Source organism: Athene noctua, chromosome 1 (assembly GCF_965140245.1).
Source record: "Athene noctua chromosome 1, bAthNoc1.hap1.1, whole genome shotgun sequence".
Classification (NCBI taxonomy): Eukaryota; Metazoa; Chordata; class Aves; order Strigiformes; family Strigidae; genus Athene; species Athene noctua.
The window spans coordinates 183779318-183806901 of NC_134037.1; the positions used below are offsets into that span (position 1 = coordinate 183779318).

At 40.2% G+C, this 27584-nt stretch overlaps 1 protein-coding gene across 1 annotated transcript in view; it reads right to left on the minus strand.

Moving 5' to 3' along the window:
• Nucleotides 1–4983: 4983 nt before the first annotated feature.
• Nucleotides 4984–27584, minus strand: part of CLCN4 (chloride voltage-gated channel 4) — a 43435-nt gene continuing 20834 nt past the window's right edge. The window contains exons 5-12 of the mRNA XM_074907326.1: nucleotides 23864–23986; nucleotides 22065–22271; nucleotides 21892–21972; nucleotides 20797–21342; nucleotides 18337–18523; nucleotides 15479–15877; nucleotides 10777–10993; nucleotides 4984–9280 (exon numbers count right to left, since the gene is read on the minus strand). Coding sequence (XP_074763427.1) covers nucleotides 9190–9280; nucleotides 10777–10993; nucleotides 15479–15877; nucleotides 18337–18523; nucleotides 20797–21342; nucleotides 21892–21972; nucleotides 22065–22271; nucleotides 23864–23986 — 1851 coding nt within the window. The 3' untranslated portion in view covers nucleotides 4984–9189. The remainder of the gene's footprint in view (nucleotides 9281–10776; nucleotides 10994–15478; nucleotides 15878–18336; nucleotides 18524–20796; nucleotides 21343–21891; nucleotides 21973–22064; nucleotides 22272–23863; nucleotides 23987–27584) is intronic.

Consider the following 27584-nt stretch of genomic DNA (forward strand, 5'->3'; position numbering starts at 1 on the left):
CTCCAGCATGGCCCTTTGCCATAAGGAAAACATTTTAGTCTTGCCCCTCACTCCCTCTATGTCTATCAATCAATCACAGCTGTTGCAGGTTTTTACGCTGGAGGGCATGGTCAGTGCTAACAGGCTGATGTGAGAAGCTCACACATCCCATACAATGGCTGGTGAAACTCGGGGCACCTACAAGAGAAACTGCAGGAGCTGGTCACGTTGGTGGAGTGCTGCCTGCTGGAAACATGGAGGATAGATGTGTATGCAACCTTGCCTCTTCACAGGTTTTTTTGCCTGAATGTCCAGCTGGATATCACAACATCTAAGCTTGGCACTTACACCAGCCACTTCTCACAGTTCCATTGTTTCCCTGCACACACGGACTTACCTCTCTAACACAAACATCTTGATGGTTTCGGCTGGGAGGCAGATGGGAGGCAGAAGCCTTGGGTTCAGTTCTTGCCTCTGCATCCAGTGAGCAAATGTAACCACTGCTAAGAAGGCTGTTTTCTTTCCTGACATGATGGATATGTTCATGGAGAATGAAACAGCTTCAGTAAGAAAGGCAAAATACTTCATAGCCTCACAAATGGGGAATTCTCCCGAGAAAAAGGGATCTTGGCAAGGGAATAATTCCCCCTTTCCCCCCATATTGTTGAAGATTGAACACCAAGAAACCAGAATTAGAACATGGAGCGAGATGAAGAGCAAACGAGAAAGTATGTGTTACTGTTGTCTGTATGTACAAGGCCCTTAGGTGAGAAAGCTGGCTTCTGGTCCTAGTCCCTCAAGAGCTTGTCTTTTACAATTCACCAGCCCTGAATGTTTATTCAGTGGAAATAATGCTGGGAACCAGACTATTTCTTAGCTAATGACTTTGCTCCTGACAAATTTGCATTCTGCACAGTAGTCCCACTTCAACAGAAAGAGCAGATGTGTTGATTTGTTTGGGGTTATTACAGAAAAGCTACAGTGGGGAGGCAGAGTGCGCTGGGAGTGGAGGCTGAACAAGGAGAAAGGCAGAAGTGTTTGAAGCAGAGCAGGGAAGTAAGAAAAGGAGGAGGGGGATGAGGGTGCTTGTTAGTTACCTGCCCTACTTGGTTACCCTAACACAGAAGGAAAACTGGTACACTTGGAATGGGGCCTGTGTATCTGGAAGGAGGCAGCCTTGCATGGCAAGATTTACTGAACAGAAGTTGCTGTAGCTGTTGAAAGCACAGGGATTTCTGTTGCCTGAACCCACCTAGGAAGAGAGAAAGGGAAGAGTTTTGTGTATGTTCCTTCAGGCTTGGAAAGGAGAGGTGCAGTGGAGACCATGACTTATTCCTTGTGCTCCTGTGACTAGTGCTTTGTGGTAGTGTTCCTTAAAAGCTGAGATGTGGTCAAAACATAATTCAGATTCAATGCTGATTATCTGTGATATGGAAAATCTTCAGCCAGACTGTGTTTATATCTTTGTTCTACATCTAATTATAGTACCACTTGAATTAGTGATGAAACAGGTGCCTAAATGTAGAACAGAGATTAAATATTAATTACTACAATAATCCAAATGATGATTAATCTCAAGCAATGACTTCATAGAAAAATATTAATATTTTGATCAATGACTAATGGATATTAGGTGTTCTGTTTTTTTACTTTGTTGGGTTTTCTTCAACCATTTCAGCATTTTAATGCTCTGTGCCAGTGAAATGCTGTAAGGAATCAGAAATTGTGAACCAACTGTTTAGCAGTCTGGAAACCTGGATTCTCAAAACTGAGGAATTTAACAAAGGCAGACTCAGACTGTCCATTCCATTCTTGTAACTGGACTTAAATGAAGCCAACTACTGTGTTCAGGCTACAGCAAGGCCTAAGAATGTGATGGGCCCACCCATATGGTAACTATGAGAGTATAAGCAGGAGCCTAAAATCTCGGTAAAAATCAAGATACAGAGTCTGCATCTCAACATCACTGAGAATAGTCAGCTGAGACATCTCTAAGGAGAAGTCTACAAATGTTTTTAGGACAGTGCTCCTCTTGCCAGAAAGCCAACCAGAGCAGCAGTTAGCAAAGAAGGAGCTGCACTGGGGTAAGTGAGCTGTGCTTACATCAGGAGGTGAGGTGCCACTTAACACCTAGAAGACTTGTATTATGGGGATTAGGACATTTACCTAACATTATAACTGGATCCCAGCCCTACCAGATCTCAAGAGTCTCTAACTATGAGGCTACTACATAAAAGGAAAGGGCTGGTGATGGCACCTTTTGTGCTTTTTTTTTTTCTGGAACTTCATGGTGACTGGGGCCCTTTTGTGGCCTTTGGTAGAGTTTGTGGCCTTCCCCTCATCCCTGAATTATGGCAGAGTTTAGGTGTCTGTCCTCCCAGGTTTGGAGACTTCAGGAGTCTGGTTGCCCCCTCTAATTAATTCAGAAATTTTGGTGACTAATGGTCATCTAATCTGAGAGTTAGGAGAGTGAAATTTGTCTCTAGGTAAAATATAACTTTGTGAATGATAAACATAAATATACTTTATAAATCGTAAGGCTACAAAATAAGGAAACACCTTTCCATGTTATCTGGTGGGAAACTTTAGGAGAAAACTACAGTTTGTCTCACTTTTTAATTATTTGGAATGGTCCTTTCCCACGGCACAATTATTGCAGCCCCTCGTTTCTGCTGCATTTATCAAAGCAGAAATGTTCAGCAGCATGTGACATATCAGCCCTGCAGCACTCCTCATCAAATTGTGTGCAACGCAGTCACAGTCCAGTTCTCATAAGTAACCATTGAAAGAGCAAGCTTACTTCAAAGGGGGAAAAAGTTTCCATTTAGAATATATTAGGAAAGAAAAACAGTAACACTTGCTGTACTCAGTAGAAAGATACAATTTTAGCTTTATTTTAGGTATTACTCCTTCCTAGTGATGAAACTAGCTAGTGAACGCTTCACAGGATGGTTCTCCTGAGAGATGACTATGTGGACATTGACAAAATGAAGTGACTCTCCCTAGCTAATATAGTTGACTATCTAGTTTCCTAAGAAATCTGCACATTTTTTTCGGTGCCCTTTACTGAATCTTGTGGATTAAGAAAGGCTGGGTAATCTGTAGGATATGTACGTGCTTTATAATGATGGCAGGCCCATGCAAACATTGCTCTAAATGTTGTGCAAGCCAGGAATGGACCACAGAGGCTTTGCAAATCCCCACAAAGAGCCATTCGCTGATTGTTCAGGCTGCAGAATCATTTCTCAGTTGAACCACAGCTGGAGTGCCAAATACGTACTCTCACCAATCTGGCTGTTACATATGATAGTGTCTTCCTAACCAGTTAACTGCTGTGACTGAGGAAAGCACTGTAACTGTAGGAAAACTCAGATTGTTTTGAACCTGACTATATAATTCTCAGGAGAGCCAGGGTTGAAATCATAAACTGTACTTACACTGAGCATATTAATTATGCTCAGAATGAAGAAAGATTAAAGGAAGGATGCAGAGTTGACCAAATGCTGCAGCTACTGGTCAGCAATTCTGCCTAAGAGCTCATAAATGCTTCAGGATACAGTTCTCACAGTCATGTCCCACCTCCTGATTGCCTTCACTGTGAAGTCACTAGTTACTTGTTGAGAGGTGAACATGTACATATTGATCTATGCAAATGCCGCAAGTATTTTTCTGAAAAGTCCATCTTTCTTGTACTGCATTATGATAGCAAGTCAAAAACCAATCAAAAGACTCAGTGCAGAGGACCAGTAACACCATGTTTGCTGTGTCCTCTAGCAGGCAGCAATATAAAATCACGTATGCCGTAAGAGGGGCCCATCCACCACAGGTGCACATTTCTTGTGTGGGATACAGCATCTGTAGGACCATGCTTGGTGGGCATCCAGGCCACCACAGTGGAGAAGAGTTGGAAGCAAGATCATGTATGGAGTAGAGGATCAGGAATAGTGTTGCTTGTAGGAAATATATGAAGAGAGAGGGCCTTCCACAAGAGCAAAAAGGCACAGAGATGGCAATAGGCTATTTGGTTTAGACAAAATCAGCACCTAGGTCAGGATACATGATGCACAGATGTAACACGGCAGCGCTGAATTAATCTCAACATTTTCTCTTCCATTTCCCATCACAAGTGATGACAGGTAGGTCTAAGGCTTAATCCCTAATGACCAACTACAAACTACAGGAACTATTACTACTTAAGTTGCTGCACATCTGATGCCTCCTGGCTTTTCAGTGTGTGCATTAGGCCACATTAGGGCCACAGCAATCCATAGAAGAAGCTGGAGCTGCTGAGACTCTAGCACCAGCTTCTGAAATGAGTAATTTAACTTAAACTAGGATATTGCGGATATATCAGTTTTATCAAACTTGTTCTCTGGAGCACGTCTTGAAATATGTAATGCTCCTTTTGGATAAACCATTGATTAAAGTCTCATTTGCACAAAGCTATAGTGCCTTTCTACTTGCTTGATTAGTACATTAATCAGGATGAAGCCCATATTCTTTGCTACTACCTAAAAGTTAGCCTCTGACAAAGATTTAAGGGATGTCTCATCCAATTAAATAGGCATGACTGAACCTGCTATTTTCAGTCTTTGAGCTTATTTTTGGATTAAAATGCAACTGAAAAATATAAACAAAAACTGAAATCATAAGGGCTTTGCAAGTCTAGCTTTAAAGAAGTTTCATGATTATTGTAAACAGAACACCCTGGTAGGAGCAATCTTTTTTCTTCTCTTTTTAGATTTCTTTAGCAAAGGATTTATAATGCTGAAGTAAAAACCAGCTCTCTTTGAAAATAAAACAGCCAACAGTCAAGGCTGATTCTGTGAAGTCCACTGTGTGAACTCCCTACTTAATATTAGCTAACCTGCAACTGAATTAGATATCCTAAATCATTCATCCGGCTTGAGTTATCCCTATAGGTGGGAAAAGTAACATCAAAATCATACAGAGACATTAAGTGAAACACTTCTCCAGTTAGTAAGAGGTTCAAGAAATGCTTCCGGTACTGTAAGTCAGTTTTATTTAAAAAATAGAGTCCAAACGTTGTTTTTGATAAGGTGCAACATATATACCATTTTTCTACAATAAAAAAACAAAAACAAAGACAAAGCAAAACAATATTCATAACTATAGTGTCATTCCAACACAGAATCAGTGGGTCTCTTGTAACTCTTAAACATTCTTTTTCTGCTCCATCAAAGCATAAGAATTAAGAATTAGTATCACTGTTACAGCCAAAGGGTCTGGCTAATGTCATCCATGTTCTCTAATAATAAACTTTCTGGTACAGATTGCTTCAAGTACACATCAGCAGCTGAATGTAACTGAACACAGTTCATGCAAAACAAAGGTACAATACTGATTTTGCATCATCCAAAAATTTCTGTTCTCTTGTTTAGTTTGACATATTCGAAGTCCAACTGCTTGAACGTGAAGATTGAACTGAGGTTGCATAAAGTGAGCACTATATACTAAAGTACTTATGTAACACTCAGATTGATCAGGCTACGTGACTATCTTGAGCCCTAAAAATTCAAATGAATACTTAAGGCTGAGATCTATGCCTCTTGGATTCTATTCAGTAACTTCTGAGATGTATTTGGGATTACAGATGGCAGCAACGGATAATGGGCTTGTTATGGGGAAATACATTAAATCATTACATCAGAACTTCATTTTTTGAGAAAAGCATGCTATTTATTTGTATTAATAGTGTTCCCCATTCAGCCACTCAGGCTAAAAGAGCAATGAAGACTGTAGCATGGAGGAAGTTCAGCAGAAAGACTTACAGCCAATTATCATCTCTGGAAGTGTCTGAAGTGCTAAGTTTTCTAATTAGCAAAGCCTGTCCAGTTTCAGAACCTTTCTTGTCATTCTAGCATCACCTCAGCCTTGAAAATGCCAAGCAGCTGAAGCTAGCTGTGACTATGCCATTTCTGGAGAGCTAGATATCAGTCTCTTCTAAGGGGTTTAACATACTTTGAACAAACACTGGAAGAAGGAGCAGCAGTCTAACCACCCATGTACAGTTATACTTCCAAAGCTTTTTTCCTTGACCCCTTAGATATTTAAACCACTCCATCTAAAGAGGAATGTGTTTGATAGAAAAGAGCTGTACACCCATTTACCTGTCTTCTGCTTGAAGGGCAGTCCCACGGTCAAACTGCACCTACACTAAGTGTATACATCTCAATTCCTTCTGTTGTTTTTTCTTACAAACCACCATGCTAGTTTTATGGATCGTCTTCTTAAGTCCTTAATGCTCCTCTTATACAGTATAATAAGACAAAGTGACAAGCTATCACAGGGCTGACTTGGTTTTAGTGGATCAGGCCTCTGGGTATTAATGGAAATTAGCCACACAAGTTTATGCCTATGCATAGCCACAGACTGAGTTTAAGCTGATAACCCAAGTCAATACCCAAGTGAGTTTGTATTCATGGCCAGTTTAACCTCAGTTAGGTGACTCTGTTTCTTTTTCTCAGGAAATGACAATTTTTTTCAGTGTTGATATACCATCCTGGTTGCAGTTAGCAAACACTGCCTTCAGTACTATGAACGCTCTTCAGACTTAGCTCTGCCATGGACTACATTAGAAGGCAAAATGGACTGAAATTTTCTTCACTAACAGAGAAGGCTTTAGACTTGTCATTTTCCCTGACATACATGAAGCCTTGAGTTTGTTTTCAAATAGCAGATTAATTCACTTCCCAATTTATTTCTCTTGGTTTATGAGCAAAAGAGGTATTTAGAAGTGTTCAAGAGAGTATGCACTCTTGTTTCCTATGTAAACATAAAGAAAGATGGAGAAAGTGTTCATCAAACATGTATTAACAGTAAGAGCTGTAAAAGTTAAAAGTAGAACACAATCCTTCAATTTTAATTTCAGAACAAGATTGCCCTCAAAAGTATTTATCTTAGTCCAAATCCCTTAGATTCTAGTAGTTTGGGGTAGAAACTGACACTTGTACTAAGCTCTGCTTGGGTTTAGTTGTGGGAATGAACTGGTCTTATTTTATGATGGCATCTCTGTTCACATGAGGGAATCCAATGTTTATGAGCTTGATTGTTGACTTGGTTGGTTTTTTACGAGTTTGGCTGATGACAGCTTCACAGAAAAACATAAGAAACAACAAATTATGTCATATTTCCTATTTTCAGAAGGAAAGGATTGCTCAGTTTTATAGTTTACATAGTTTTAACAATATCCCTTTAATAATACATTGTACTGCAGATGTTCAGTTAACAAAAGTATACACTGAAATATTTATGGGCTTTGGCCAGAGCTACATATATTTATGTCAGTCTGTTGCAAACACTATTGTTAAATGGAGTATTTAGCCGATTAAAATTATCCCTTTACTTCCATTTATTACTTCAACAATTTGGGCCATACGTTGTGTGAAGGCATTGGGATACTTGCCAGAAGGAAGCAGGGTGACCTGAGATAAGAGGAGGAATTTGTGACATGTAACTTTGGGCATCTAACTGGCAGTGCACCTGGCTAGTTTTCTCAGTTCAGGACACAATAATCACACACATTGCCTGTAAGTTGGATCAACAATCTAGCTTTTGTCTGGAGTAAGCAACAGACTCTTCTGTCATAAAAGGACTCCCCCCATCTCTGTCCATGAAGACCATCTGGATGCAATGGACTGGAGCTACTGGTATCTGTACGAATCTGAACAAAAATACCAGAGGTCCCAGATGCCTATATGAAGGGACCAGACTCTTGGATGGTCTGAATGAGATTCAAGACATCTAAGTCAGGGTGCAACATCTCTCCAGTCTTCAAGCCTATAGTTATAAATCAAACACTAGGCAGTGTGGATTATGTGTTACTGTGAGTAGAATTTGGTCTTCTGTTACTAACATCAGTACCACTAAAGTGCTAGTATATTAACACAGATAATGACTCTGTGCATCTCGCATAGGACCAGGACAGGGGTTTAGGAAAACTTAGCATTTTTACCTGAGCAGATTGGAGGCCCCTACCAGGGGCTGTTAAATCTTACGTTCTTGCTGCAAACAGATCAATAATTAAAGGTTTGCTATTGTTTGCATTCTCAGTCCCTTTGATCTTATCCAGCCACAGTGTTGTGGGAATGGATTCCACAGTCCTAAGACTGACATCTGCATAAGGAGTAGATCTGCTACAGAATAAACATCTGAGACTGTTAAATTAACTTCAGCAATCTCTTGGCAGGTGCAAATGCCAAGAAATAGCAATGACGAAAAGGAACTAAATGGAGAATCAGGAATCAATGCAGAACTTCATTAGTTTTTGAAAATGATGATGTACACAATGGGAGACAGGTGAGGGATTCAATCTCTTGTCACTAATATTGATGAGAGCTGGATACCTGTCTCACTTTAGTATATTTGAAAATTCCTCCATGAGCTTCTATGTTTTTTTCTGTTGTCACAGCAAACCATGTAATACTAAATATTACAGTACCTGTATGCGAAATTGCATAGAGAAATAATAAATCCTTACAAATAAGTCACATTTCAACATTAATAAAGGGAAGCTGATTGACAGAAATGCTAAACTGTATAAAATTCAGAAGACTACAGCAGGGAGCAGGAGACACTATGTTTTAAAGTGAGTTGAAGTGTGTTCTTGCTCCTTTAACTCCAGTCCTGATTCACTTAACTTGTACAAAAATAAATGAAGATGACAAAATTTTTCATTTTAAAGTATGACGATTTTTTCCCTCATGAAAACAGTATAATTCAGTAGCAAATAAATAGCCATGACTTTAGTAACAAAACCAACTGATGTTACTCATACACACTCTCTAGTTTGGAACACAAATCTTTGTCTCTAACAGCTTGTAGATAAACAGTGTCTGCTAGTCTTCACACCTGCCTTGAGAGTTACTGTGCACCTTGATGTATCCCACTGGTGCTCCTGGCTCTTTGTCTCTAAGCACCACATCACTTACATCCACCAACACTCCAACTGAGCTGTTGGGAATCTTATTAAGGAAACACAGCTTGATGTCTGCAGCTGCTCAGAGCTTCTAAACTGCCTTCCTCATTAAGTAAGTGCCATCCTGCATCCACTCCCTCTGTCAGAGGCATATTGGGCCATTCCTCATACACATTACATTTTCTCTTTAAACAAAATGAAACACCGAACACAGCCTTTGTGATAATCTAGAAGGGATTCCTTTGGGGTTACTTTCTTCTTCCTTTACCAGTCTAGTTAAACATGATAGATTCAGGGTCCTGGTTTGCCATTTGAGCCATATGTCTTAATACATCCTTTTTAGTTATGATACCCAGCAGCCTCCTAGAGGAGAAAAGGAAAGGGGAAAGGAAAGGTCAACAATCATCTCATATATCATGCATTTTTTTCTCCTGTTCAGCTGCAGGGACATTTTGTGAGTGCTTCCATATAGCACTGTCCATCCCATCCATTCCTTAATGATTATCTTTCATTAAAAGCATTCTCACTTCATTAAGTTAAATACTTTGGGTTGTTATCTCTTTTTGTTGGGAACATGACTGAGGGAGGAGCTACAACTACTGACACTTTGTATGACAAAGTAACAAGTTTCCTTAGGCTCAAGCTGCAGAGGACCAACAGCTCAAAACCAAGGAACTAGCCCCCTGAGCTAGGGCATGGGGCTTATTAATACATGAACTAAGCTAAAGAATGGACTTTCTGAAACTCTCACTGTTCGACAGCATAATTTCTTCACCTTTGAGTGATAATTTCTCATTTATATGATCCTAGATGAATTATATCTGTCAGGAAAGATAAGGTCTATGGGACATCTGGCCCAAAGAGTCAAAAATTTCCTAATCCTCAGATTCAAGGGCTTTTATTTCCAGTCTTTGAAGTACACCAGGCACTGAATTTTGAAACTATGTCATTGTTACAGTTTTTCCACCTTCCATTTCCTGTAAGTGCTAGAACTCAAGATCAAAATTTCTAAATCCAGGAACCTAAAATCAGGACCTAATTCTGTGTCCCGATAATGGTCCTTATTTTCTTAATGCTGAGGACACTGCATCTATAGTAACAGTTGATATGCAGTATTTTTGAATAACAAAAAGGCTTTTTACAGAAAACTAAATTTTTGTCTTCTGCATTTGAAAATGATGGCTCTGGTTTTGCTATCCTGGTGTAAAGTTTCTTCTTACTGCTAGATCCCAGGATGAGCAATGATCCTAAAATAGCTTAAATCCCATTGGAATGATGGGGTGTTGCTTCTAGTGCACACAGTGCACTTTTTACTCTTCTAATTTCATGTATACTGTACTTCTTAAGATATTTTTTGTAGACTTTTGGTTTATACACCTTTTTATTTTCCATTAAAGCTGAACAGATTAATTTTCTTCCACTGGCATCTTTTTCACATTCTTCACAAGCATCTAATCTAGATGTCTAGAAACAGGCATATCTTTTGCAAACAATACTACTTGACAGATCTGCCTCTGTTGAAACCTGAACAATAGTGGGAATCAGAACGGTTTCTTTTGTATTTACCTTATCTAAATGATGATACACTAAGGATTTGAGACAACAGAATGAAACATGACACCTGGCAAATGTCATTTTCATTCCAAGTCTAATTTCTTTTGCTGTCCTGGAGAGACACTGGGTGTACTTCCCTTAATTCTTCCATTCACAAAATAGACAAAATCAAAATACTCCCTTGACTATTTCAGATGTGCTAATTAATTAGTTACTATCTATACTTGGCTTTAAACCGGAAAAACAGTGTTTATGTTAATGCCGAAAAAAAACTCCTAAGTGTGCTTGACCCAGCCTCTACTTACCCACTGCGAGTGACAAGACACTGCCGGAGTCCGAGTTTCCGGAAAATATCTACCACAGTCTCCATTGGTGTGTGGTCAGTGACGGTGAAAGGGCTCAGGTTGAGAATGCGCCGCAGCTTCAGTGGATGGGGACTGTTGGGTGGCAGTTCTGGGGGGTCTTCGGTGAAGTACACGATGGAGTTGCTCACCACCCCATCCTGACGCTGTCTTGCATTCTCTGTATGACAGAAAGATCAAGGTAGGCAGTGAGTTAGGCTTGGTAACAAAACAAAAAAAAATATCCTCCTTTGGAAAGCAAAGGTAGTAGTTGCTTTTTGTCTTTAATGTACTGAGTCCCAGAAGTTGGGGTTACTGAGCAAACTTGAATTTCCTCACGACATTGTTCCCTTGAAGCAAATGTAAGTGATCTTTTAACAAACATACTTTTGCTTGTTAGGATAATGTTTTTCTGAATAAATATACAGCTCATTGCATTCACAAACATTGGTAAACCGACGTCTGTCAAATTCAAAGGATTTTATGTCATTTCCTCCATTGTAAGAATCACAACAGAAACTTCCATAATATGCCTGAAGGAATGGAGTCAACAGCTGTGCACAGTCCCAGCTGGCTTGGAGCAGTATACTTGTTCCCAGACTTGTCAGTGGAGCTGGGGAAATCTGGGCATAGTGAATGGATGTAAGAACACAAAGCTAGGGAAAGACAAACTCACATCCCAGGCATCCAGGATGTTGTTCTAGACCAGCACACCTCTCTGCCATACAGGGTGACTTTTGTGGTTTTGCGCTTCATTCCTTAAATAGAGTTTGCATATTTAGATTTTAAAAGGGCAGAAAAAATTAGCATCCTACTTAAATATTAAAGGGAGAAACAATATATAGCAGTAAATGAGTTTGATACATTTTTCTTAACAGTACATATTTGACCACTTTCAAAAGTTCAAAAGCTATCATTCATGCTTTGATCAAACTAGGAAGGGAACTTCACACTACATCTGGAGTTTACATGATCAATAAGCCTTTAACTTTAAAGTATGCTTCAAGGAGAATTCTTAGCACTGAAGTATTTTATTTTCTTTGTAGTGTTTACCTCATTTCTACTTGACCCTACAGGGCACAAACAATATATGACATGGTTTTCCAAATGATAGACAACTTCTCTCTCCCCAGAATAAGCATATCATGAGTTTGGCTCTGAGGGTTTAACTCTTCTTTCTTTTTTGTATAAATTCTTGGAAATGGTCAGAATTATTATCTTTGATTAATATAGGTTGCTTCTGTTCTTGAGAGGTACAGCAAATCAGACATACTCAAAGCATATGTATATATTCTTGGAGCTCATTGCCATTAATCAAAGTGCAGAAACCTGCTCCTGTGACTTCTAATATATAGACAGTAATGGTTTTCAACATGTTCCAGCTGCATTTTTTCCCTTTAACGATCATTGTCTTGTAATATTTCTGGAACTGGAGCAGTGCTGGCTCAAACCTATTATCAGTACAGTATATGATTTTTCAACCTTCTCACCCCACATATTACAAGCCCTATTGCTATTTATAGGAATGCTAACTTTGTCTCATCTTGTTTTGATTCATACATCTGATTTCAAGTGTGAATATGCCTGCATAGCTCTTTGATATATGATCTGTGCTAAGAGGTAACATTAATCAAACTGAAGGTAACTCCCACCCTTTGATAAAAAACCTTGACAGCTAGGTATTTCCTTCCCAAAGCTGCACCCAAAGTAACAGGCCCAAGCATTTCAGTTACCACATTGCTGTTCCCAAGACAGCAACAACCTTGGACAACAATGATTAGCCAAAGCCATGACTTCACTCTTCAAAGTCAAACATCCCTCTGGAGAAATTTGAATGATGTAGTACTATTGAGCAAATTCATTGGCATCAGAAAAATGGGGGACTTTGTATGCAGTCTCACTGGATGGAGGAGTTAGAATAAAGGTAAAACAGAAGAACAGATTATTTTTGCAGTCAGTGGGTAAGAAAAACAGATATACCTTAACAGAAAGAGCAAAGCAAACGGATGGCAGTGTCTGGTTTTAACAGACTAATCTATGCAGAAGGCTCTTGTCATAGCTAGAGTGTGAATTACTTCTCCCAAATGTGAAATGGCCTCTCATATTCAGAATTTTGCAGTTCACAGCCTACGTTAACTACATTGCTTTCTCAACTCCACGCTGGAAGAAGTACATTATACAGGCCACCTGGCTTGTGTCCAAGACTCTGCCTTTTGTACGATGCCTCTCAAGCTGGCCAAATTTAAGAAGAGGTTTACAGGGTCAAATATAGCCCTCCATAAGACTGTAAAGTAGGTGCCATCTAAAATGTGGACACCTATTCCCAGAGGGTAACTGTCCACCTGACCTGCCTACCAGCTCAACAAGGACCAGTGGAAGGATGCAATCCTGAATGTGCTTCTGAGCAATTGGAAGTGGCACTGCCATTCACTTTACAGGGACTGGATGAATTTCTAGAGCATGCTTAGTGCTCCACTTAGTAAGAAAGAAATTACATAGGGATAACTCACAAGGCAGAGCTGTGTGTGAACACGTATTTCACATATCTTCTAGCAAGCCCATTCAGCCATGTTGCATTTATGACCTGAATCAAAAGACTCAGTTCCTCAAACTTCTCTGACTCGCTTCAGACATATCTGATTTTTCTGCTTTTAAAGTGAAGGCTCTGCAATTTTTCCACTGACATAGCTCCCTGCAAGGGAGATGCAAAAGTCTAGGAATTTAGGATGGCAGCAAGTATTACAGCCATTTACATGGCATGGACAATGTAAAAGCCAGACACAGGGTAGGCTAAATACATCTTATTGAGGTTTTTTTACTTCTCACAGGGGAATGCAGAAGACATCCAAAATCATTAGCAAAAGCAGGATAAAATACTTTTAAATGGTATCAGCTCTTGTCATTTACACATTTGGTGAAACTTCAGACACATATTTACTTTCCTAGCTTGGCCATACAAGGCATCTTTTGTTACTGCCAAAGGGAAGATTAGCCCTCTGAGAAAATCAGTTGTTTGAAGGGAGTATTGCAGCTAGCAGCCTTGGACTTCATTTTGGTGTCTTTAAAATCCTCTTATACTGAGATTGGTACACAAAGGATTATAACTTCATGGAGACTTTTTTTCTTCTTTTTGGAGGTGGGAGAAAGAAGCAACTAGTGATAGTGGGCTTTTAATGAAAAAGTTAGATTCCCACACCCCTGGAAAGTTAAATTACAATTGTACAATTACAGGAGCTGTAGAACTGGCAGTTAAGGCCTGTTCTGCTTTCCTGTTTTGAGAAATTAGTAAGTGATGTAACTAAATGTAAAATGAATTCAGTTCATGAGCTATTTTCTGTAACTGAAAAGGTAACTTACACCACAGAAGGGAAAAAATAAGAAAATAATTTCTTACTGAATTCTGATCTACATTTTAAGGGGAGAAAAGTGGGCTCTGTAATTTCTTTTCTTCTTCTGCATGTAGTATTGATGCAGCACTGATGACTTACCACTATGGGATGAGAAGAAGGGAATAAAGTAATAGCTGAGTGTCCTTAAACAAATGAATATAAATTTTAGGTCTAATCAGACTGAGTCTTTTTACATCCAGGAGACAAAAATAAATATGCATTTTAAAAAGTGTGCTTTGAAGAGCACTGTTGTTTCAAATTTTATTTTAGTTTTGTGAGAAGTGAGCAGGAAACTAGCCCTCTAAAATAACCCTGGATGGGTTCCTTTTCCAGGGAATATGTGACTTTCCATCTGAGACAACAGCTTTTTAAAGGTGCCTGAAGCAGAGGGATGAGACAGGCCCACACAGAGAGGAATAATTCCATGTCAAGGAGATTTGGATATGCCAGAAATTCCACTTCCCTGCAAAGTATAAGGCAACCATGCCCAGCCAGCAGCCTACCTGCCTGCTCAGCTGGCCCTCAACAGCACAGGACTGCCAGAATTGGGAGTGGACTGGGAGGCTGATGTGACTGGCTCACAGACTGTTGCAGCTCTGGATGCCCTGGGTACAGGAAAGGAGGGAACATCCAATATACCTGTCTTTTCAATCCCCACCTAGCCATCAGGCCAACCAGGAAAGGACCTGATAGGTCAAAACCTGTAATGACCTGGATTGGGCTCCCAGGTAACCAGCCATCTGTCCACTGGGTGCTTGACAAAACTCAGCCATCTTTACCAAACAACACCCTCCACTGAAAAGCTTCCCACCCCTACCATAAAAGGGCCTGCCTGTGAGAAAATCTGAGATAGTGCCAAAGAAAGAAGCACAAGGACTTGTACTTCATCACAGGGTGACAAGAGTTCATGACTGCTCCAGTTGTTGCTGGCAGCCCATGGTGACTGCAGGAAGCTCAGCACTGCAGTGGCTTTTGATCTGGTTCTTACAAAAATTCTGGCCATATGAGTCAGGTTTATCTCTGTTGTCTCTAGCAGAATTGTATCGTACTGTCGTAAGTGACAGAAAAACTAAGCCCACAGAAGTCAAGCCCACAGAAGTCTAGTAGGTGTTCTGTTGCAATAGAAGAGCTTCCAGCTATGGGTCCTAGCAACTAGTAAAAGCCAGACTTGGGGAAAAGAGTTAGGTTTAGTTCTTATTTATCCATTCTCCAATGTCGATAACATTAGTAACATCCTACCCTATCAAAATCAAACTTGTATGTACACTGATACTCACTTATTGCAAGAATGAGTTCTCGTCTCTGAGCAAATCCAATAAGTCTCTCCGAGTCTTTCGAAACCACTACTGGAAAGCCATTGTAGTCAGTCTCCTTGATTAATGTCTCGACATCCTCCACTGTCATGCTGTCCTGTGTCAGAACAGAGAGAGGAGCTTCACCACGCCTTGGTCTCATGACGTCGGTTGCCAGGGTTCGGTGGGTGAATTCATCCTTCACATCCAGAAATGGGTAACCATTCAGATGAATGTGAGCTTCATAGATCCCTTCTTTCCCAAAGGCATCTGCTACCCACTTGCTTGTGACAGCTGCAGCCATAAGAGGTACGATGTACTCCAGGCCTCCAGTCAGCTCAAACATAATCACCACCAGAGAGACCGTCATTCGGGTAACACCACCTGCCAACACGGAAAGCAGTCAAGTTTCACTCAGTGCTCTTGAAGTATGCATACTAAGCACTAATTTATATTTTGGAGCCTTACACTCAAAAAGGCATGAGAGTATTCATGCTGACTACTTAGCCCTTACACTTTGTGAAGTATTTTTGGTCTTATTTTACTGAAGAAAGAGATTTTTCATCTACTGCATCAGAAAGATTGAGTGAACTTGCTCAAGCCAAAGATGCTAAAATTGGAAAGTAAATAATGAATGCTAAAAGACTAAGCTATCAAACCAGAAAGCATGCCAAAAAATCAGCTATACTGGATACCTGAGAAACTAGAACAGAATCCTGCCATTAGCCCTCTAAACGGCTCCAAGGATCAGCTAGGTCCCGTGGTTGGGGCAGGCAGGAGAATTGAGAGCTGCCCTTCACACTGGTTTACCTGTCATGTTCATACTGAAGAGAAAGCTAAGCATTATCTTTGGGCATGACACGGTTATAAAATCCTGCATAAGGATAGTTTAGGGCCACTGCAAGAGCTACATTACAGCTTAAAGTCTAGCTTTTGATACCAGTATAACATGCAGTTTGAACTGTATACAACTTGGTTTGAGGCCATCTAGGCATGCAGCTGTAAACAAGCCATAGCTATATTTTTGAATCTAGTCTTGATGTATTAATTTCATAAGCAAGCTCTTTACTCCTTCAGTTTACATTAAAGGATAAAAATAATCATATAACTGTAGACAAGTGTGTATGTCTCACTAAATTATTAGGTAACATTTCTTTGCCTTTGTTCAAAAGGTAAATGTAGTAAGTCTGCTATTTTTAGGCCTAAAAATACAGCACCATTTTAGATGAGAGAAATCAGCAAACAGGTCATTAACAGATGCTTTTAATCTAGCAGCATACAGGAAAATTAAATTGTTGATTATTCAACACAATGATCCGGATATGACTTTCATCTGAGGAATGCCTTAAACTTCTGACTCCGAAAAGCTGAGAGCAGATACCAGAGTAAGGATCATTTAATACTTGCTCTACATTTTACTCTAAGGGAGACAGATTTTGGGCTTAAGAATGAGCAGTGACCATTTTGCTGTATGTCTCACCATATTACTAAAATCACTGCACCCTGATTTGGACCTTTTGAAAGAGGAAGTGATTGCTGACCAGCAGATCACTCGGAATATCAGAGCAAAAATTTTGTGTGTCATTTCTTTTCTGAACATTAAGATCATTTATAGACAAGATAAATGCTTTATCCTTTTTGTCAGTAAGATTCATCGTAGTTACTTTAGCATGTCTACAGTGCTGTAGGTGTTCACATCCAAAGGAGCATCCAGACTGCCTTTATGATCTCTGGAGAAAAACAGTCACCTTTGATGCCAAATACATCTGCTAGGTTTTAGAGATCTATTGCCAGATGAGACTGATCTTTCCAGTATCTCATTTTTCTGTATTGACTGTGAAGTGTATTAATACAGCTAGCTCAGATGTTGTTGTCTACATTACAGACACTAAACTTAGACAGACAAATCCCACCCTTCCTTTCTCTATAACCAATCGCACAAATGATCCTACTTTTCTAACAAGACACTCCAAAACAGAAACTGTTCCAGCTCTTCCCTGAGTACATCTTCCATTTCAAATCTACCCAATTTAACTAATCATGTGTTATGCTTCCCCGCTATTATTTCATCACCTAATGATGGTATCAACGACAACAACAAAAGGAGGGAGAACATACAAGTGCAGAATGGGAAAGATATGATAAGGCAAAAACGTGTTCAGTTGGTATGCTTGTAACATTCCTGTTGCATCTATGACTAGAAATTTTATGTGTGAGGTATTATTCAATGATCTTGCTTTAATAATTAACAGATCATTCCTGCTATATACAATAAAGCCTACTGATTGAATGTTATCAGAAATCGACCTATGGTCAAAACACAACACAAAACAAAACAAAAAACAAAAGACAGCCCAGTTGATCATAGTGTGACACACAGACAAAATAAGACCCAGAATATCTACCTCTGTGAAGCTTAAAATTTGGCCAGAGCTGGATATTTTGTTCCCTGCACTGAAAGAGACCAGAATCTAAACAAGGCAGTAGCTATAGTACAGCTATAGTGAATTTCATTACATGGAAAAAAAACCAAACCAAACCAAAACAAGCAAAAAGACTCCTTCTTGGAAACCTGTAGTCTAACTTTGATTTCCTTCTATGTGGTTTTTGGCCGATTGCAAGGAGTAGGCATTAGTGACTACAAGCCTCTGTTTTGTTGAATACTTGGCAGATCACTGGAGAGACCACTTCATTTGAAGAAGCTGCCCATGCTTTAACCCATCACATCTATTATGTCCAGAAATGCCACCATAGCACCAAACACAAAGCCCTCTCAAACAATTTGTAGGTACCCAAATATCAGTGTTGTCCATGTATGAAGTAATGAGCAGCAGGTACTGTACCCAAACAAGCTGCCGCTCCCACCATAGCATAAAGTCCCGGCGTGACACAGTCTGCCCCAGGCCTGCACCAGTTCCTGAAGATGATCCAGTCATGATGGTGATACGCCAGCTGCTCTACTCCAATCCCAACCATCCTCCCAGCCATGGCTCCAACAGCCATGCTGGGAATGAAGAGGCCTGAAGGAATCTTGAATAAAATATAGACACATGAGCGCCTTGACAAAAATGACCAGTAATGAAATTATTGATCAACCAATTAATTATTAGTGGCAAGAGAATCCAGTTTCCTTATTAAATGCTAGCTCAGAGGCAATAGCCTTTTGTCAGCCTACAGTGATGTTCCTGTGGTCTGAGATAGGTTTCTACAGTGACTGAGTTTGTGTGACTATATGTGTATTAATAGTTTTATAAAACGTTAATGCCCTTTTAAAAAGTAATTTTGAATCCTACCTGCTGCATCACACTGAATTTGATAGACAAACAGTGTTTCTGAATCACAGTCTACTTTTAAAGACAAGATGCTCCTGATTTTGCCTTTATTGCTTCCTCAGCAGGAAGTCAGGAGCTGCTGATGGTTCTGTCATGGGCTTGAGAATAAGCTTAACTGCAAATAACATCTTGGTTTCACCCTCTATCACACAGAGTACTTTACAGTTTTATTACTAGTCTTTCAGGCTAAATCAGACCAGATTTTAAATTAAATGTCAAACACAGAATAAAATTTTAGAAAAAGCATGCTGACTGCTCAGAGGCAGTTACATCTTCATGTCAGTTTGTTTTATATTTTCCAGAAAGGTCTGTGAGTTGTTGTCTGCTGCACAGACAAGTCACAAATCATTAAAAAACAGAAATGAAATGAGGAAAAAAAAAAAAAAAGGAGAGAAAAAAATTAAAATTCATTTTGCCATGGCTGAGTGCGCTTCCTCCTAGGTGACAAGTGCACCTGTCAAGTTGTTGACAAATTTTCTGGTGGAGAAGGCAACTCAGATCTGTTGCAAGGGCTTGCATGGAGCTTTCATTGTTTTTTAGAAATGAAAGGTTGTTATATTTTTTTAATTCTGAAAATATACCTTGGGCTTCCTAGACAGCTAAACTAACAACCTCAGCATGGCCCCGGGGTGTTAGGGCTGGTAACAGCAGGCACTGTCTTCCCCAGCATATAGTGTTAATTTTGCTGATACAGTTGGATTAAGTCTTCTAGATTTGGTGGGTAAAGCTATTTTGTCTGTTCTTTTACGGGATAGTTGAAATTGTCAATTGCTTCTAACAGATTTTAAATATATAAAATATATGAAGAACCACATAGCAAATAAAGAACCAAACTCAGAAGTTTTTAAACAAATGAACAAGCATAAAACTGGCTGCCAATTTCTGCAGTGAGGGCATCTCATTTCATGTCCTCCTCCAGAAATATTACACCTGCGACATCCCAGTGCTCTTAATCTCCCATTTGTTTTCCCTGCTCAGGAAATCAGCAGGACTCAGTCACTGGTCCTGAGTAGCCTTCTACCATTTAGTAGTTCTTGTCATCAGATGCAGAATACATGAAAGAAAAGCAAAACTCCCAACTTCCTCCTATATTTTGGATAAAAGGCCTTCTAAAAGATAAACACTGTGCTTCAACTGAGGGTACAAGGGAAAGATGAGATGCTTTAGCTTTGAGTGTGGTATATAGTCTATAACTCAGAAAAACTTCCCATTGTCTGCTGCAATCAGATCCAGAACTAAATGCTCAGATAATGAGAGCTGTAGACAGACAGATATGTGTTTTATATGGGCTCTCGCAATCAGATATATAAAACTCACCACAAACAGCTTTGTATATATTGAAAGCTTGGATAAATTGTTCTTGGACCTTTCATCACCCATTTATGGGGAGAAGGAGTGGAAGGAAGAAGTTGCAAATCCAGAATAATCTAATTATGCATCTGTCAGTCCTCCCACTCACTCCCTCTTTTTTCCAAGCTACGGTGCTTAAAAATATTAAAAAATAGAACTTTTCATCTACCTCTATATTTTTGTGAGGTTTTAAATGTGTAAATCGGTGCATTTAAAGCTATTACTTCCCTGAGCATAGCTACCTGGAGGCACAGTAAGACATTAATCCAAGACAAACAACAACATAGTCCATATCCCTGAGAGCGCTGAAAGACAGCTGCAGTGGGAATCATCCTGAAAATGCTTATTGGCAACAATTTAAACTCCCACCTAGATTTCTTTTTCACTTAATAAAACCCAGATGACTAGAAGGTGGAAAAGCAGGGTTCATCCCTCTGCTGCGACAGGGGCCCATAGAACAAGGTGCTGGTGGGCCAGTGAACCAGCAGGCATCTCAATGACATCTGCGTGGCTAGGTGTAGGTCAGAGGCACACAAGCTCTGCCAGATAGACTGCAGCTGCTGACAGCAACCCATCCATGCCTCGTGCTCGCGACAGCCTCTGCGCCTGTCCCCGATTTACCTTCATGCCGAAAGTGAATATCGTGATGACAATTTTAAACACCAAAGCCAAGGCGAGCTGCCACATGGCAGTGTAGACTCCAGGACCAGCAGGTCTGTCAGGAATGTCATCCACTGGCCGGGTCATGTTTGGGTCATTGATATAGTCGCAGAGCTGTGAGGACTCCAGGGCACCACAGTCGTTGAAGAGCTCCGAGATCAGCTCGCTGGTGCTCCTCCGGGTGTAGGGGTTGGGGTAGGCAATGATGGCAGTGATAGCCGTTATTACTATGACCTCAAGGACTGGGTATTTCCCCAGCCTGGTGGTTTTTCGCCTCCTGCACCAGGCAATGTTGCATCGGATAAAGAGGGTCCCCCACAGGCCACCAAAGACACCAAGAAGGATGAAGGGGAAGAGCTCAGCCATGTACCAGGGGGTGTGGTACTCCACATAGAACAGGACCAGCCGGCTGTTTCCAAAAGGATTGATGGACCTCAGTGTGAAGGCAGCCACAAGAGCAGCAAAAAATGACCTCCAGAGGGTTTTCAGAGGAAAGTAGTAGCTTACCTAAAACCAAGCAGAGACCATGAACACTTCACTGAGTGTGACAGAAGGTGTTTGCTTTAATTAGTCACTAGAGCACTGCTCACAGTAAGCCACTGCTATGTGTTTCATCTGTGACTCCATGTCTGGTTTTACTGGGAACATCGGTCCTTACCACAGCCAAAATGTGTTCACTGAGGTATCAGAAAAGGCATTTTCATATTTCAGATAGGGAGCAGCAACCAGTGAAAAATTGATAAATCTAAATCCAAAGTTGCTGACTAGAGACAGTAAGATGGATACTCAGCAGCTCAACCCATGCAGCACAAGCGGAAAGCTGGAGAAAGCTCAGCACAGTGATACATTTCAAGATTAAGTAAATTTGTTTGCTTCCAGAAATCCAGTGCTCTTTTACGCAAAATACCTGGTTATTTCTTATTACTATAAAACAAAGACTAATTTTGTTTTAGAAGAAAAATAAGCATAGAAATATTTGAAAAATAAAGAAAAATATTAGAAAGAGGCATCCAGTAAAAGTATATTTATTGAAGCAAGTGAAGTGCCAGGTCTTACCTCTTCCAGACTAAAAAGCACACCTCCAATTGGAGCCCCAAAGGCAACAGAAACTCCTGCGGCAGCTGCCGCTGAGAGCACCTACAAAGCAAATATTTGCATACAGGACATAAGTCCTTTGAAACACTGAGTATCAGGACAGGGAAATTAGAGATGATTTGAGTCAATCTCACCTCTCTCCTCTTTCCTTCGTTCTTGCTGTACTTTGAAAAAAGGCTGCTGAAGAAGTTTCCGCAGCAACAGGCCACGTGGACTAATGGCCCCTCTTTCCCAAGGCTGAGGCCTGAAGATACCACCAGAACCAAGGTGACTGTTTTGATTAAAAGTGTCCACTTTCCCAGGTAGCCCCTAATAATGAACCCACTCAAGATGGTTTTTATCTGGAAAGCAGGAAGAACATGTTGAAGAGCTGAAGAAACCTTTCCTACACTGAACTTGCAAATGGAGTTAAAACCCTAGCAGAGTTTTAAAAAATTGCAGACTGCTCGCAAAGAGACAGTGACGGAGAGAAAGAAACCACAGGTAGGGCAAGTTTCCCACAGTGATAGCTGAGCAGGGGTTAAGCAGACCACACTTTTACTGTTCTTATGGGTGGTCCCCTCCATCGATAAGGAGTCTCACAGAGATCAACAGAAATACAAAACGCTTACATATCTCCTTGGCTTACAGGATCAGAGTTAAACTAGACCCAACGTTAACAAAGCAGAAAAAAAGCAAATAAACAACCACAGATCTTTCCCAGTTAAAACAAGAAAAAAAAATGTTCTAAATATTTGGAGTGGCCATGTCATAAAAGCATACAAGTATTATGAAATGCGGAAGTCCAAGAGATCTTATTTTTACACATTTCTTCTAAATTTTGCATGTGAATGACTAGAATAGAGCACAAAGCACGTGCATGACACACAGGCTGCAGGGTGGGATTTGGGTTTGGACTCTAGCCCTGGAAATGGGCTGGAGCTGAGCACCACCTCACATGAGAGATTTACCACTGGAAAACTAGATTTACAGTTAAATATGAAAACTTTTAAAAACCACTTAGAGATACATCAAATATGTAACAAACACACACATGTGACTACTTTAAAATTATGGAAATTATTTAAATATTTCAAATTATTGGGGGTGGGGGGGGGTGGGTGAGGGGTGTCCTAATTGGCTATGAAACATTTGGATGCTTCTCCTAGAGATGAAGAAAAGAAGAATGCCAAGATTTCTAAAATTTGAACTGTTGACACTGTCTGCTAGATTCCTAAGTAATAATTGCAGTGGTTCTATAGCATTTTTAACAAAAGACTGCCCTGATTTAAACATTTTTGAGTACCTATGCTGCTTGAATTACAGGGTTTCCCATTTTAACAGCTTAAATAGGGACTGAGGCTCCATATGTAAAATACTGAAAACCACGTAGAGATTTTGGCTGTCATAATGCTGTCACACCAGGATGGCGTTGTGAACAAGGACACGGTTTGCAGAAGATGGATGCCAGACACTTTTCAGACATTCCAAATAATGGACATCTCACATCTTCAGTAGCTTAGGAAACCTTTGCTTTGTGCCCTCCCTCTTCATTTTATTTTCATTTTATTTAAAGCCTAGGCTAGAAAATGACTGGATTTGTAATTGGCCCAAGTAATTTCATCCAAGGAAAATTCTATATAATCTTCTAATGACTATGTGTCTCAGCCACAAAAAGTTAAGGGATAACTGGGAGATGTTGATTTTTAATTCAAACTTTGACAATGAAGAACTATGTACATAACCTGTCACAGTGGCATTTGCTGCTATGAAAAAATTAGATGGGCACCATAAAGGCATGTTAGACAAAGGAATGAAGGAAGATGAGATACAAAGACAATCTTGTTGTTCCTATGCTATCTCATAGTACAGTTCTGGAATGGGAAAATGTGGCTAATTATAATTTATTTGTTTTGTTTGGTATTTGGATATTCACCCACAAAGAGAAACTCACCTCTGGGATTCCAGAGCCACAGGCATAGGGAGCAAACACTCTGACCAGGGAGACTGCCAGGAAAGCAAAACATAGAGCCCACATAATGTATAGAAAATAGTTTAGAATGTAAGCACTTGCACCCTAGAAAAATAACAGTAACAAACATTGTTAGACAAATAAAGGTTGGTAAATCTCATGCTTCTACTAGGGATCATGATGGCATGGAGCCTGGTCTTCTCCTTTACACGCTAGCTGCTGCTTTTCCTCAGGAAAGACTAATGATTTTACATACTCCAACAATTTTATTACTCATAGGAAGAAGCAGCATACTAACATATACCTAGCCCAGTCTCTATACTCTGTCTGCAAGGGACCCAAACACCTTAAACAGAGCATCTTTCAAGCACTGAATTAAGCCAACCACAAAAAATTCCAAAACATCAAACAAATCTGTCATAAGGGCAAAAGTATATGGTGATTAAAAAGCACCCGATGAGGAATCTGCTGTGATCATACCATGGGGATGAGACCCTGATACATCTCTGTCTGGGGGCTGGTATTCAAAGCTCAACTCTCCATGCAGATGCTGATCTTTTCAAATGACATCGCTGTATACGTAAGTAGCTAGTTCAATTCACAAATGGGAAGGGTAAAACCATAAATAAATTCTTTCTATATGATGCTATCTATGATAGGGTTGAGACTCATTTGAAAACACAATAGCTTAGCAGATCTCACTCAGACACATCTCAGTCATTTTCACCCTCATATTTTAAAAGCATTCCAGTCAATAATAAAACTTGTCTTTAAACTGACCAGCTTGGCTTTACTGACAGAATGGAAATGCTAATGATCATTAGCAACAGCTGACTGTGCAGCACCATAATGAAAACACAGTCAGTAGTGACTTTCAAGCTTTCCACCTGTCTCCAATGGTCAAGTCAAAACTGTTGTTAAAATCTGCCTTAGAATACCATTCCCTCTTCACAAGCATTATTTTTTATGGTTAATTTCAAAAACCCCACCCACACAGGCAAAAGAGAATCTAGTCAGAGGCAACAAACTGACACAAGGGAGCTTAAGCCTTCAAACGATTTCCTCTAGCAACATGACACTACAGAATAAAAAAAAGAGATGAACCTCAGTGCATGAATTGGTATGAATCCTTCACCTTTAAGTGAACTCTTCCTACTGGATGCAATCCCAGCTGCTCAAGAACATCAGGGCCCCTGTCTTTGCTCTGCAGGACAGCAGCCTGGATATCAACATTATGATAAATCAAGTAGGAAAGCAGGCATTAATCAGTTGTAGTGTGTCTTCAGTTAACAGAGCTGGCCAAGCCCAGTTTCCAGTCGTAAAAAACCTAGAGCTGAAAAGTCTCCCTGTTTGCAAGCCTGCAAGGAATCAACCTTTAACGGTACCAATGCTTGCTAGCCTCATTTTCCACTCTGCCCAACTGAAAAGACAGTAGAGGAACCACTGCCCTTATCTTTATGGATATATTTGAAAGAAGGGCAATTTGTTAAGGTCCTCTTGTGCTTGCTGAAGTTAGCAGTTGACTTTGCTGATAAGAGCAGAAGAGTAATATGATGCCATCCCCAGTGCCCTGAGACTAAGCAGTCATGGATCCCACCCGCACTTACAATGATTGACATTCATCTGTAGTAACCATGGATCTTTGTTGCTACAGCTGAAGACAGTCCCATGAATGTCTTCTCCTAGTGCTTTCAATTACAAACAGCTATGACAATATTTACTCTTCCTCTAGAGAAACCTCTGGATATGTTGCCCAGGGCAAAATTCTCCTGTCAGTGTGAACCTGGAGTAACTCCAAAGACGACCAACCAATGCCATTACCATAATTTGGCCCTACAAAGCTGAGCAAAAGCTGTAGTTTTGCTTCTAAATTCACTGGTGTCAGATTAACTTTGTTTCTTTTTAATTCTTCTTTCACATCTCAGAAGTCATATGAAAACTACATCAGATGGTTACTGCAATCACATATACACCTACAGCACTGTGGCAGGACCCCACATGAGTCTATATGGCCAGTTCAGTCTTATCTCTTGGGACAACTCTCACTGTTACATTTTCCAGATATCTGGCATTCTGCAGGTTCAGTTGCAGAAGTTTCTAATCATTAATAATAAGAAAACCTTTGGGAATGAAGTAGTAGTTACTCAGTATAGCAAATGGCTCATTTCTCATTCATTACATGCCATAATGAAGGCCCTGAATCAGTAGAAGTCTGAAGCATGTACACTGGAATCAGAGATCAAAAAAACTCATCAGCAGAGATGATCCTGCTAAAACCTCTTCCATTACTGGCTCAAAGGACTCACCCTGGCAGCAGTAGTAATGAAGCAAGTAGGGGAACTGAGTAAAATTTTGTATTTTAGTTTGCAAGACCAAGCAGTATTTTGGATCTGGTGTCAGTCCTGTTTAGGTACAAACAGAAACAACTGAAAACAACCCTCACAAACTCAGAATACTGAAATAAACCCCACCCCTTGGGATGCCATGGGGATCTCACAGCTTGCAGACTCCCTCCTGTGGATGGTACAGCAATGGGTATCCTCAAGGCCCTCAAGACTGATAGATTCAAGGCTGCAAAATTGAGAAGTGGGTTCCGGGTACAGAGGCCCTTCCTTGTCTTGCAGGTCTCCGCTTCATGACAGGAGATCCAGAAGCCCTGGGATGGGAATCCAGTCCTTTGCTGGATCCAGTGTCACAAACCATGGAAGACACAGGGTCCTTTCCTCTAACCTCAATAGGTGTAAGGCACCAGAAATGGGGTTCTCAGCTCCAGTGAAGTTGAGGTTGGGACCAAGCTGGATCTGCAGAAAAGGGAAGCTCCAGGTCACCAGATATTGGCTAGAGATCTAGCTGAAGTGGGTGTCATCCGATGTGCTTTAACACATCCACTCCTCCAGTGAATTTGAAGTTTTGAAACCCTCTCTCATCAAAAATCTCTTCACCTGCTCTTTGAAAGCAGTTCAGGACCAGAGGGATGAAGAACCTAACTGGCCTACAAAACAGTGATTAGGGAAGAAAACATAGCCTGGTATGTGTCTGCTGTGCTATTATGTTTTCCATAATAATTTACATCAAGATCTGCTTTGGGCTTATTTTGTAGGAGGACTAGAATGAAAATATTTTTCAAGAAATGCCATAGGATATGTCACAATTCTCAGGGAGAACATATGTACAGGGTGTATCACAGCCATAAACTGAAAAAACCTCAAGGAAGAACTGATATAAATCTTAGTCCTCAAAATGTCAAATTTAGTTGGCTGTGATGAGAGAGTGTCACAGTCATGCTTTAAAAAAGAAGACATGTCTGACCAGAGTACCTTTAGGGAAACTGTTCCCAATACTTTTTGTCTAAAACGTGCTCCAGACTAGTACTTCTGCGCTCTGCTGTTTTGGAGGGCTGTTATGCAAATGTTGGGCACAAAGTGAAGCAACATACAAAAAAAAAAAAAAAAAAAAAAAGGGCAAAATTATCCTGAAACTCAGTCAAATTCAGTATAATTTGATCCCTCCTAGAGTCCTCTACAGCTACAGCAATCATGCAAAACTTGCCCATATCATAAGCCTTTTGCTACCAAACAGAATCATTACTTTCCATATTCACATTTTTGTTGGGGTTTGCCTGGGATTTTAATGTAACAATAATAGACAACTATATTATTAATATTTACAGCATTCATTGGGCCATGGCAGCCAGAAACCCACA